The sequence below is a fragment of the Ascaphus truei genome, chromosome 4 (genome assembly GCF_040206685.1).
Source record: "Ascaphus truei isolate aAscTru1 chromosome 4, aAscTru1.hap1, whole genome shotgun sequence".
In the NCBI taxonomy this organism is placed as follows: domain Eukaryota; kingdom Metazoa; phylum Chordata; class Amphibia; order Anura; family Ascaphidae; genus Ascaphus; species Ascaphus truei.
The window spans coordinates 45,603,847-45,616,394 of NC_134486.1; the positions used below are offsets into that span (position 1 = coordinate 45,603,847).

A 12,548-nucleotide genomic window follows, 5' to 3' on the forward strand; every position below is an offset into this window, starting at 1 on the left:
GGTCTCCCCCCCCCTCCTTCAACTCCCCCCCCCGCGTGCGCCGTCGCCGTGTCTCGCGCCCCCATCTCCTCCAACGGTCACCGTCGCACAGAGCCGCGCGCCGCCGCCGCCGGAGGAGGAGGAGGAGATCCCGGGGGGGCCCCGCAGGTGAGGCGGGATCCCGGGGAGGAGAGGGTAACTGAGCACGGCCGCTCCCCGATAACGGATAACCCTGGGATGAATGAGGAACTGTGGATGGGGCGGGGGCAGATGTGAGCACAGCCCGTTATATGCAGCTAGGAGTGTGCAGGCGGCATCCACACAGCACTGTGCGTATCGGTATATCTCATACATATATACATGTGTGTGTGTATATGTATGTGTAATATATATATACACATACACAGCACTATGCGTAGTGTATTGGTATATATATATATATATATATATATACACACACACACACACACACACACACACACACACACACTGTTTGTAGTGTATCGGTATATATATATACACACACACACCACTATGCGTAGTGTATCGCTGTATATACATATACGCACACACGCATCACTGTGCGTATTATATCGCTATATCATATATACACACACTTTATTTCGTCAATTCACTCAGTACTGTACCTGTGTGTAAATCTGTTTTACCCTTAATATACACTTGGATATGTATGGACATAGCATCCTGTATGGTGTCTGTGCGTAGATTTCTACTGTATGTAGTATGGTGTCTGCGCGTGCATGTCTTCCGTACGCAGTAGGGTGTCTGTGCGTGCATGTCTTCCGTACGCAGTATGGTGTCTGTGCGCGTGCATGTCTTCCGTACGCAGTAGGGTGTCTGCGCGTGCATGTCTTCCGTACGCAGTAGGGTGTCTGCGCGTGCATGTCTTCCGTACGTAGTAGGGTGTCTGCGCGTGCATGTCTTCCGTATGCAGTAGGGTGTCGGCGCGTGCATGTCTTCCGTATGTAGTATGGTGTCTGCGCGTGCATGTCTTTCGTAGGCAGTAGGGTGTCTGCGCGTGCATGTCTTCCGTACGCAGTAGGGTGTTTGCGCGTGCATGTCTTCCGTGTGTAGTATGGTGTCTGCGCGTGCATGTCTTTCGTAGGCAGTAGGGTGTCTGCGCGTGCATGTCTTCCGTGCTCAGTAGGGTGTGCGCGCGTGCTTGTCTTCCGTGCGCAGTAGGGTGTCTGCGCGCGTGCATGTCTTCCGTACGCAGTAGGGTGTGCGCGCGTGCATGTCTTCCGTACGTAGTATGGTGTCTGCGCGTGCATGTCTTCCGTACGCAGTAGGGTGTCTGCGCGTGCATGTCTTCCGTGCTCAGTAGGGTGTGCGCGCGTGCTTGTCTTCCGTGCGCAGTAGGGTGTCTGCGCGTGCATGTCTTCCGTACGCAGTAGGGTGTCTGCGCGTGCATGTCTTCCGTGCGTAGTAGGGTGTGCGCGCGTGCATGTCTTCCGTGCGTAGTAGGGTGTCTTCGCGTGCATGTCTTCCGTACGAAGTAGGGTGTCTGTGCGCGTGCATGTCTTCCGTACGCAGTAGGGTGTCTGTGCGCGTGCATGTCTTCCGTACGCAGTAGGGTGTCTGTGCGCGTGCATGTCTTGCGTACGTAGTAGGTTGTCTGCTCGCGCGTGCATGTCTTCCGTACGCAGTAGGGTGTCTGTGCGTACATGTCTTCCGTACGTAGTATGGTGTCTGCGTGCGTGCATGTCTTCCGTACGTAGTATGGTGTCTGTGCGTGCATGTCTTCCGTACGTAGTATGGTGTCTGTGCGTGCATGTCTTCCGTACGTAGTAGGGTGTCTGTGCGTGCATGTCTTCCGTACGCAGTAGGGTGTCTGCGTGCATGTCTTCCGTACGTAGTAAGGTGTCTGCGCGTGCATGTCTTCCGTACGTAGTAGGGTGTCTGTGCGTGCATGTCTTCCGTACGTAGTAGGGTGTCTGCGCGCGTGCATGTCTTCCGTACGCAGTAGGGTGTCTGCGCGCGTGCATGTCTTCCGTACGCAGTAGGGTGTCTGCGCGCGTGCATGTCTTCCGTACGCAGTAGGGTGTCTGCGCGCGTGCATGTCTTCCGTGCGTAGTAGGGTGTCTGCGCGTGCATGTCTTACGTACGTAGTAGGGTGTCTGCGCGCGTGCATGTCTTCCGTACGTAGTATGGTGTCTGTGCGTGCATGGCTTCCGTACGTAGTAGGGTGTCTGCGTGTGCATGTCTTCCGTACGTAGTAGGGTGTCTGCGCGTGCATGTCTTCCGTACGTAGTAGGGTGTCTGCGTGTGCATGTCTTCCGTACGTAGTAGGGTGTCTGCGCGTGCATGTCTTCCGTACGCAGTAGGGTGTCTGCGCGTGCATGTCTTCCGTACGTAGTAGGGTGTCTGTGCGTGCATGTCTTCCGTACGTAGTAGGGTGTCTGCGTGTGCATGTCTTCCGTACGTAGTAGGGTGTCTGCGCGCGTGCATGTCTTCCGTACGTAGTAGGGTGTCTGTGCGTGCATGTCTTCCGTACGCAGTAGGGTGTCTGCGCGCGTGCATGTCTTCCGTACGCAGTAGGGTGTCTGCGAGCGTGCATGTCTTCCGTACGCAGTAGGGTGTCTGCGCGCGTGCATGTCTTCCGTACGCAGTAGGGTGTCTGCGCGCGTGCATGTCTTCCGTACGCAGTAGGGTGTCTGCGCGCGTGCATGTCTTCCGTACGTAGTATGGTGTCTGTGCGTGCATGTCTTCCGTTCGCAGTAGGGTGTCTGCGCGCGTACAAGCCTTACGTACGTAGTAGGGTGTCTGCGCGCGTGCACGTTTGTCTGATCTATGTGCATTTTTGCATGTCTTATATCTTGCGCATATACGGATTTCTTGCATATGTAGTACAGTATTTTTAGATATCTATTTCTCCCAAACAAGAATGGCTTATGTCAGTGGTTCCCAAACTTTTTACAGTGGGTCCCCATAAAATAAATTGTTTTGCTTTTGGGATTTCCAATCCCCTAAAATTTTGGGATATCTTAATTAAGTTGTTACTGCAGTGGAGCGGTCTTCTTTCTCATTGTCACTATATCTCTGTCACTTCCTGTGACCTCTTTCTGTCATTTTGTTAGTCTTTCTTTATTTTTGCCGCCGTCTGTATGTCCCAGTGTTACTTTAAGCCCATTTTGAGCCCCCATGTAGAGCCATTAGTTTTGATTTGACCCAGGGATGAGGGGAAAAATGACCCCACATAATGACAATTTGATGAGGCTTATAGTTATATATTCATGGCTCAGCTCCTCCTAAGGCTGAGATTATACTCACTGTGATGGTGCTGGTGTGCGCCCGACAAACACATAGCATGATCCCTAGTGCGCGTATGATGGAGCGTGATGGCGGGACCGCGTTTTGAAAAGACAAAAATTGTCTTTTCAGGCCTGGTCGCGTCATGTGAGCAGTTCAGCCAATGAGGGTGAACCAGCTTCGTGATGCCTCCGGCCCCCTCCCCTACACCTCCCCAATCTCCTGCAGCCAAATTCACAGATCGCTGGAGCTGCAGGCGTGCGCCAGGCTATGCGGTACATCGCGTGCGCAAGTAAGGACTATAATCTTCGCCTAATACTCATTATAAACATCTTCCCAATTTGAAGGTGGTGTGAGACATGCGAATAGACTCCAATTCATTGTTCATGTTTTAAATATATCTACACATGACTTGTGTTGCAAAAGCAGAATAAGTAACCCTTGTAATCTCACATCTAAAGCTGCTGTGATGTATGTAAGGGCCTCAGATACACATGCAAAGCCTGTTCTTGTGATCAGTTTCAATGAATGCAATATTTTCTCTGTATACTGTACATGTAGGCCCAAGCATGCAGTGCAGCCTTTGTTTTTACACACTAAGAGAACATAAGAACGTAAATAAGAAAAAAGAATGAAGGTATCTATACCCAAGTTACTGATCACTTGAGTTAGTCCTTACTTTTTTCTCTCCCTGTCTGTGTTCACATGTTCTGAAGAAAATGCATGTAATGGAGTGTCTGTGTGCACCTGTGTGCATGTTAAGGAAAAAAACAACAAATAGTGGGTTAGATTATAACTGTGGTTAACTGTCCATCCATAGATGTCAGTTACTGTATATCTATCCCACAGTCCATGTTCTTGTTGCTTGTCTCTTCCCTGAATGGGGAAGGAGTGTTTGGAGTTAGATGTCATAGCCCTGTGATAGTAGGTTATTAGTGAGAGGCTGTTTGGCAGGAGCTGTGCCTGGCTGTCTGTGACCCATTGATGCTTATCAAGATTTGGATGTCAACACTGAGCTTGCACATGGAGTGGGACATTTCTAAACTCCATTCCAACTTCATTAACCCCCTGAAGGTGCAATGCTATTTACCTGGCCTTATATCATTCTTTGTATAAATTGCCGGTACGTTTCCTTTTTATTCCTCATTGGGAATCATCCAGTCATTTATTTATAAGACTTCTAAAGTCGAAACAAATATTTGGCAGCAAGTCTGTAAAAACACAGGTTTCGTTATGCGACCTGGAGGCTGGCAGGGAGGGAGTTGTTTTGGCCTGGTAAGGGGGATGAGAGAGAAATGGGGGACAGGGAAGATGGGAGGGTTATAGTGAGAGAGTGTGAGTATGCAAGTCTGTTAGGTCATAGGCTACTTTTCTTTGTCCTTCCGCTCCTGTGATGATGCGACCCGAGTCTTGCAGTCAGATTTAAGAATTGGCCCGCAACCTATTCCGGGTTTGACGGGCCTGATTTAACAGATCTGACACAGAACAAACTGTGGATAGCTGGAATTGTTTTTAAACTGGAACTTTGTTATTGACAGTCCTTTCTCTTCCTTTTGATTCCAGGGGTTGCCGCAGCTCTGTGTGGAAAAGATGGCCATGACCGTGGACAATACCGGGAAGATGGGATTTCTTGTATTAAAAATGGTCCTACGATTTGCCTTTATGTTCATCAACAATATGTTTGCAATTCCATCCTATGTGTTATATTTAATAGCTCTGCAACCTGTCAGAGTTATAGACAGAAAACTTTTCTGGCATATTGAAGGAGTCATGTTTAAATGGCTTTTAGCTATGGTAGCCTCATGGGGTTGGACTGCCGGATATACAGGTAAGTTATGTTTTCCTAGAATGCCTATGATGTAATGTAATTAAATAAGGTGTCAAAAGAGGATATTTTTGTGAGATTGACCAGGCTGCATGTTTTAACGGTTCAATAGTATTTTTATTTCCTGCTACACCCTATTACTTGTATCAGCGACAATAAACCGGTACAGTGTGATATTCTCTGGCACCTGCCCTAGCTGGATTTAAAGTCATTAGGCACTGGCACTAAGCTGAATTCTTGCTTTGTTTCACATGCAAAATATGTTTCATTGATTAATTCATTGATTATTCTTGAAATCTGCTGTGGTTGTGTTGCACTGAGGGCCGAGTTGAGAATCGCTGCTCTAAGGACAGGCAGTTGGTGTAAGTGGCTGTAATTATTGAAATAATAGTGTTTGAGTTTTTGTAAGTATAGGAAACACTTGATGGAATATATTTTCAGTCTTGGTTCATATTACCCTGTATGCCGTATTTTGTACTGCTCATGTAGAGTAGGTTTCACTGTTTATGGCCCAATATTTTCAGCGGCAGTTGCAAAAAAGGTTCTCCATGTAATAACAGATCAGGTTGCCGGCGAGGCATTGTGGAGAAGCGTGCTTTTTGTGCTGCTGTTGAGAGAAGTCCTCTCTCAGACAGTTGGATGTCCTATTGCCAGTTGACGTGTTGTTTTTTTTTTTTTATTATTATTTTTGTTTTTTTTGCATTGCTTGTTACGATTGCACTTTTCAATAAGCAGTTCCATTGTTCATAATAAAAGACAAATAACAGATAAACCTGGAGACCCTCAAAGTCAAAGCAGAAGTGTATGTATAGAGCCTGCGGGCTCTTCTGGGCAGATATTTCTATTTGCCCTGTATACCTATGGAATTCATTCAAGCTGCTCCTTAAATCGTTTCTGTACTGGAGAACACTTTGTTTTTACACTGCTATGTGTTTGTATTTGAAACATTATCCTAAAGGCACCAATTACATTCTGAGTGCATGTCTTTCTGGTTTCACTATTCTGTTTTTAAACATGCAAGGAATATATTCCTTTTTTTTTTTTAAAGAAATTTTTTAATTTATTATACCTCTCAAAACATCACCTTTTTGATCTTACAGAGCAAACAGCAGAATAGAATTTAAAGATGCAAGAGCGGGTGTACTGCAGCAGCAATGTACTGAGTGCATATATTTATGTAGCGCTGACAATGTACACAGCACGTTCCAAAATAGGCATTCGAATACAAAAAAACAATACAGTAAGTGCATCAAACTTACAGCAGCTCCTTATTTTTATTTTTTTATACGTATTGATTGTTTTTGTATTTTCTTAAGTGGAACCCAGGGAAATTAACCGCATTATTTTCAACTACGGGGGGCCCCTTTGTTCCCTAGATACTTTGGTGCCAGCATTTCCTCTGTCCTGAGCAATTAAAAATGGCTGCCAAACCACAGGCCAATAGGAAGCGGCTTCCAATCTGATGGCCACGAGCACCGGGTCTTAAAATCCAGTAAGGGAACCGGCACTGAAAACGGTAAGTGTCTGGTGAACTACGGGGGCCTTGGAGTTGAAACTATCGCTAGCTTCTAATGCTGAATAAAAGCAATGCCCATTTTGAGTGGCATTGCTGCTTTAAAAGCACATGAAAGCAAACAATCCAAGTTTTTTGTTGGAAGACTTGCAGAAACAGTAGAGGAAGAAGTAGGTAGGTGCAGTGGATAAATGGCAGTGGATAAATGGCAGTGTCTGGCCACGAGTCTTAAGTTAGTGCCTCCGGGTGTGAGCGAAGTAGTCCATGAATCCAGGCTATTGACATGCTTCAAACATAAGTTGTTGTGTTTTTGGATTTAACTGGAAGGTGAGGAAAGAGCGCTTGGCGTGTGCTGCGAGTGAGGGAGTTTAACAGGAAGCAGTGAGGGAAAGGATTTTGGTGTGAGAGAGTATGGTATGAGAGGTGGAATGGAGATGTTATGAGTATAGTGAGCATGAACTCAAAGCCGAGCAGAAAAGGGACAGTGAAGGGGAAAAAGGTAGAAATAATGGAATTTGCTAATGATCCAGCTTTTACTGCCATACAAGTCAATGACAGTTGACACCAGATCAAGCTCTGATGTCCCTTATCAGAGCTTAGTGAATGCCGGTGAATGTCCTTAATATCGTTCAACCTTTTGAATGGGGCAAGCACACCTAACTTTGAAAAAATAACACATTTTGAAACAACTTTTACCTTGGTTTTTCCTTAGACAAACATTAATGATACTTATAACAAACATCTAGCGCTTTTCATTTCTTTGTAATTAAGAGAAGTGTTCCTGGGTGCACTAAACAAGAGAGTGCTTGGCAATAAAGTATTTCTTCAACCTCCTAGTCCTCCCTGCCCCTCTTGGACTAACTGTAAAGATCAGAGGGGTTTGACCTGTCCAGACTCTTGGCAACACATAATATCACTCTAAGGCTTGTTCTAGAGTAGGTGTGGGCTAACGCGCGTGCACGTGACGCACACTTTGTGTGTACAGTGCATGCTGCCGGGAGCGACAGGTGTGTGTGTATATATGTGTGTGTGTGTATATTTATATGTATATGTAGATTGTGTGTTTATTAATTTATAATATATTTTTAAAATAAAAAAGGCACGTTGTGTAAAATAGGAATAAATTATTAACATTATGCATGCATACATACTTTACAGCTGCGGTAGCGGTGCAAATACTTACTTTTCTGAGTCTTTCCACGCTCACTGCCGCATGCGTGCGCGGCACTAGAATACAATGGCTGGCTAACCACAGCCAACTATAACTGGCGCGCACAGCGCAGCGCGCGCCCCACTATATTACGGGCCTAAAGGAATAGTTTGGAAATCGACCCGCTCCCCAGCTTGCCTTGCCATATTAGTAAACTAACGTTCGAGTGTTTATAAATACTGTACTTGGATGTCTGATTTTTGTGGTAAAGTGTACATTGCCTATAGTTAGTGGGGTTTTTATTTTAATCCTAGGAGGGACTGGACCTTTTAAGCATGTCCTTTTGTCATTCTAAGCTTTCTGTAAAGGCATTATTAGCCTTTTTCTTAGACTAACGTACCACCCAGGCAGCAAACTCCAGATGCACACTGGAGTGAGGGGGCTGTGTTTCTGTAAAGAGGTTACATTAATAGGGGAAGGGAATACAATTCACAAGTTATTACTGCAGCCAGGCAATCTCCATGCCCCCAATCCAGCAGCAGTGGTGTGCATGCAAGAGGGCTGGGCCGGCACACCAACATATTGAAAGTGAGAGCGCAATTACTCTCTGATATTATTGATCAGCTAGCAAAAAGTGTCCGGTATCTTGTTAATACCAAGCACAAGCAGTCAAATAACGTTTGTCAACAAATAGTAGAAAAATAAACCTTCACTGTTTTTAGTTGGTTAAGAAAATATGGTAATTTGAACTTCAAGTAGTAATTACAGCTTATGGTAAGTCAATGAACATCAAGTTTGCCCCCTGAAGTTATGTAAATGTAACACCCATGGCGTTGTACTTTTTTTTTTTTATACTGAATGAAAAAAAACAACTGGAGATGAGCTCATTTAAACCTGAGACATATTTGCATTTTCAGGGAGATTCACTAAAGTGCGTTTGCATTGACACTCCCATTGAGCTGCATAATTGGGTTTACCCCAAGGGAATTCTTCAATAGGTTTTTTTTTTTTTAAGTTTGATTAAGGTTTATTTTTTATTTTTTTTGTTTGAACCAATTTTGCATATGTGAGATCTTAATAAGTAGCTTCATATGACTTGCAACCATGAAACTACATTTCTGTTCACAGAGCCTTTATCAGGACTTTATCATTGAAATGGTAGTTCACTCCTTCACTTTGTTTTTAAATTTTAAGGGTTTTTTGCAATATACAGTACTTTTGTGTACAATACTGCTTTTCCCCCTCTTTGCTGCTGCTGGGATGAGTTTTGGAATTGATACTTTATTCCACAACAATTCACACAAGGTATTATAGGATGATGAATCAAAATGTCGCAATGTCTCCTACTTACTCCATTTTTGTTTTGAGTGTTAAGTTCTCAAACTTGCTATATTTGATTACAAGGGGCCCAAAAATGGACTGAAATATTAGTCTCCTGAAGTAGAGGGGTTCAAAATGTGTGGAGTCTGTTATTAGTTTGTTTTAATGCACAAACCGTGTATTTGAAGTTGTCACATGTCACTCATTTTTTCATGGCGCGTTATTGGGCAGAGACTACATTGGTTGAATGGTCCTTATTTGCTGGCTATTTCTGTGTATGTCTATATTAAGGTCCTCTAGGCAGCTCTGTTCACGCTCCTCACACTTTCTCGATCACCTTGAAAAGATCATGAGCCTGTAGATTACAGTGGATATTTGATCCTGTGTATATTCATCTTATGGGTGCAGCGTGCAGCTTTTATTAATAGCACAATTCATTATAGTTATAATATCTCTGCATACTTCAACACCTGACCATGTCGGGGCTGACATTATAATTCTGTATATGTTGTTGATAAATATATATATATATATATATATATATTTTTTTTTTTAAATCGGATCTGTAATGCTGATCTTTACTCCTTTTATTCAATGTAACGGGGTTGATAGTCTGAAAACAAAATGCTGTTCTTTTTCTCTGGTACAAACCTGTTGCATATTGTTGTCTCTATTATATTTTGATCTATGTAAAACTAATAAGCCTCCTATTTTTAATGGCTCAGGGCACCTATACATTCTGTATTAAAGACTTGGTGATAAAAACACATTCATTTTTTTTCTAGCAGATTATTCAGCATTTGTTTATCAGTTGTGTTGGTGTATTTTCTGTAGCTTCATTCTAAATAGTTTTTTTTTTTTTTTTTTTTTTTTTTTAATATTGAAGTCTCAAGCAAATAAACATATGTGAGTTAATTCCCAAGCTAAGGCGCTTCCTCTGAGATGCAATTAATCAGTGCTGTGTTGCAGTTAGCTGGATGTTTTCCTTCTATGTTTCATTCCATACTGTACTTTGCAAGATGAGGTGCCGAAACCCATTTGTTCGTAATTTCCCCCTATTTAGCTTGGGGCCTTATGTTTTAGAACACCCTGTGTTATGTTCTTCCGTAGTCTACTAGAAGAGACCGGTCTCTGTCTTCAGGAAAGAACAGCTGAAGAATGTTGCTCTGTTTCTTAGATTTGCCATTTGACATCACATCAGCCACCAGCACAACCAGGTCAGGTATTAAGTAGAGACCGCTCACGGTAAGGGAAAAGATTGCACAGAAGCCTGGGGAATGTTGTATTCCTGGTTTGGCTACTAGTGCGTTTTTAGGCAACCGGGTGCCCAGTGTTTTTTCACCCTTCTGGTGAACATGATCTGAAGTGGAGTCCCCTGCACAGCCGTGCTCGTCACTTGTTCACGACTATATGAGCGCTACCCCAAGCGATCACCTGGTTGTGATCCCAGAATAGACCTGGCACGGAAAGGGTCAAAAGAAATTGCAACCTACAATGAATCTTTTAGCACTCTGCTCTGATCACTAAAGCTTTGTAATTATTGTAGCATTTTCCCCCATTAGGTATACATCTGTAATGAAATAAGTATGTATTGTGTATCCTGTACTATTTGTTCCTGCACTTGTGAATGTTGGGTAAAGTAGTATTAGGGCCTTTTTCAAGATTTAGGTCTTCGTTTAAACTTTCAGTAATCTTAGGCCAAGTTCAGTGTGGCTGCTACGGATTCTTGCGTCCGTGCGCGCGTCCCCCTTGTGCTCGCGGTGTTTGGGGGCGGGGCGAACGTGTCTCCGAGCTGGTTCGCTGAACCAGCTCACGTGATGCGACTGCCGCCCCAGATATCATTTCGGGTTGTAGCAGCGTCAACACTGCACTTTACCACCGGTGGACTTCTCAGTTTGAACACTCCCACCGAACAACCCGAACTTGCGATGGACACACGCACACGTCGTGTAGCAGCCACCCTGAACTCGGCCTTAGATTGTACAGAGCAAATGTGAATACAATGAATGCCAATGTATTGGTGAGTGCACTTTTTAGTCTGGAAGGCAGATCTATACCCATAAACATCCTTACTAGGCTGTGTATCTTCTGTGCAGAAGTTACTCACAGATCATTCTTGCGCTGATATGTTATTGCTTCACTTATTAGTAAAGCTCCCTGTAGGAGGTGGAAATCCTTGTAGTGCTTGTCAGGTCCCCTGCTTTCAAGTGGTTAAATCAACAATGCAATGGTTATTGCATTTGCAATGAAGTGAAAACCTCTTCAGTGCTATAATTTGACATTAACTTTATAATATCCAATATTCTGCTTGCTGTTAAACCGTGGCATGATTACTTGAGCAGGCCAGGGATGAATACCATGCACTGTGTGATGCACTACTTCAGTTAAGGGTTGATCCGGATCCCTAAGAAGACTTCTGCAATTAACTGTTTAAGGCTGATTTGATGGACAAAGTAGACATCATTTTTAGTAGGCACAGAAATGATTATATATAATGTGTCTGAAATAGAAAACGTGTAATAGTTGCAGGGGACTTTAAAGCTGCAGTTACACTTGTTTATAAAATTGTTGAATTAATTTGGATACTCTAGTTCAAAATGTTTAATGGTTGTCCAGGACACTTTGCTTTAGAAAACCACTATATAACATGCCCCTTACTATGGCAATTTTTTTTTTTTTTTTGCGGCAGTCTTTGCTTTTTTAGGAATAAGCCACTAAGTAGTTCTTAATAAAAAGCATTATATGGTGTTACATGAATACGGTGTTCGCGATTTATTCTTGCCACTAAAAGAACCTATTTTAACTATTTGAGTGAGGTGGGTGGGTGTACCCATGAGTGCTAAGAAAGGGATTTTTTTGGTTAGCAATGATGTTGTTTATAATAAACCTAGACATATTTTGTGGTGGCTTTTTATTTATTTGTAACGCAGAACCTGTAGACCTATAAATCTCCATGATTTCATTGTATTTTCTCACTTAATAAAAATAATATAATTATACTAGCTGAGAGACCCGGCGTTGCCCGGGATGTAAATGCGTAATAGGTAGTATTATTTATAAATCGTGGAACAATAGGTGACTGTTTGTTGTAAAGGTTGGATAATAATATTGAAAAGAAAGATGGAAGAAAATTGTAACCACACCACAGTACAATGTATATTTTGGTGGCATAAGTGATGTAAAAATCTGAGTCGTGTGTCCTGCTAGGGTGTGAGGCGGCGGGTGGCGCGTGGGTTGTGAGTGCTGTGTGCGAGTGGGGGTCCTGCTACGGTGTGAGGCGGCGGTTGGTGCGTGGGTTGTGAGTGCTGTCTGTGAGTGGGGGTCCTGCAAGGGTGTGAGGCGGCGGCTGGCGCGTGGGTTGTGAGTGCTGTCTATGAGTGGGGGTCCTGCTAGGGTGTGAGGCGGTGGGTCAGTGATGTCGGTGCGTAGGGGTGGGAGGCAGCAGGTGTGTGTGGCGGCAGGTATGTGTCGAGTGTGGCGGGTGTCTGTTG

At 44.0% G+C, this 12,548-nt stretch overlaps 1 protein-coding gene across 7 annotated transcripts in view; it reads left to right on the top strand.

The window, feature by feature from the left end:
• Nucleotides 1-12,548, top strand: part of LPGAT1 (lysophosphatidylglycerol acyltransferase 1) — a 104,574-nt gene that overhangs the window by 108 nt on the left and 91,918 nt on the right. Inside the window, exons 1-2 of one of the 7 annotated variants that reach the window (XM_075595687.1) lie at nt 7-147; nt 4,813-5,077. In XM_075595687.1, the coding sequence (XP_075451802.1) occupies nt 4,840-5,077 (238 nt within the window). In that variant the 5' untranslated portion in view covers nt 7-147; nt 4,813-4,839. Of the gene's footprint in view, nt 1-6; nt 309-3,460; nt 3,542-4,812; nt 5,078-6,174; nt 6,315-12,548 lie in introns of those variants that run through there. The other 6 variants (XM_075595688.1, XM_075595690.1, XM_075595686.1 and 3 more) reach the window with 6 other exon arrangements.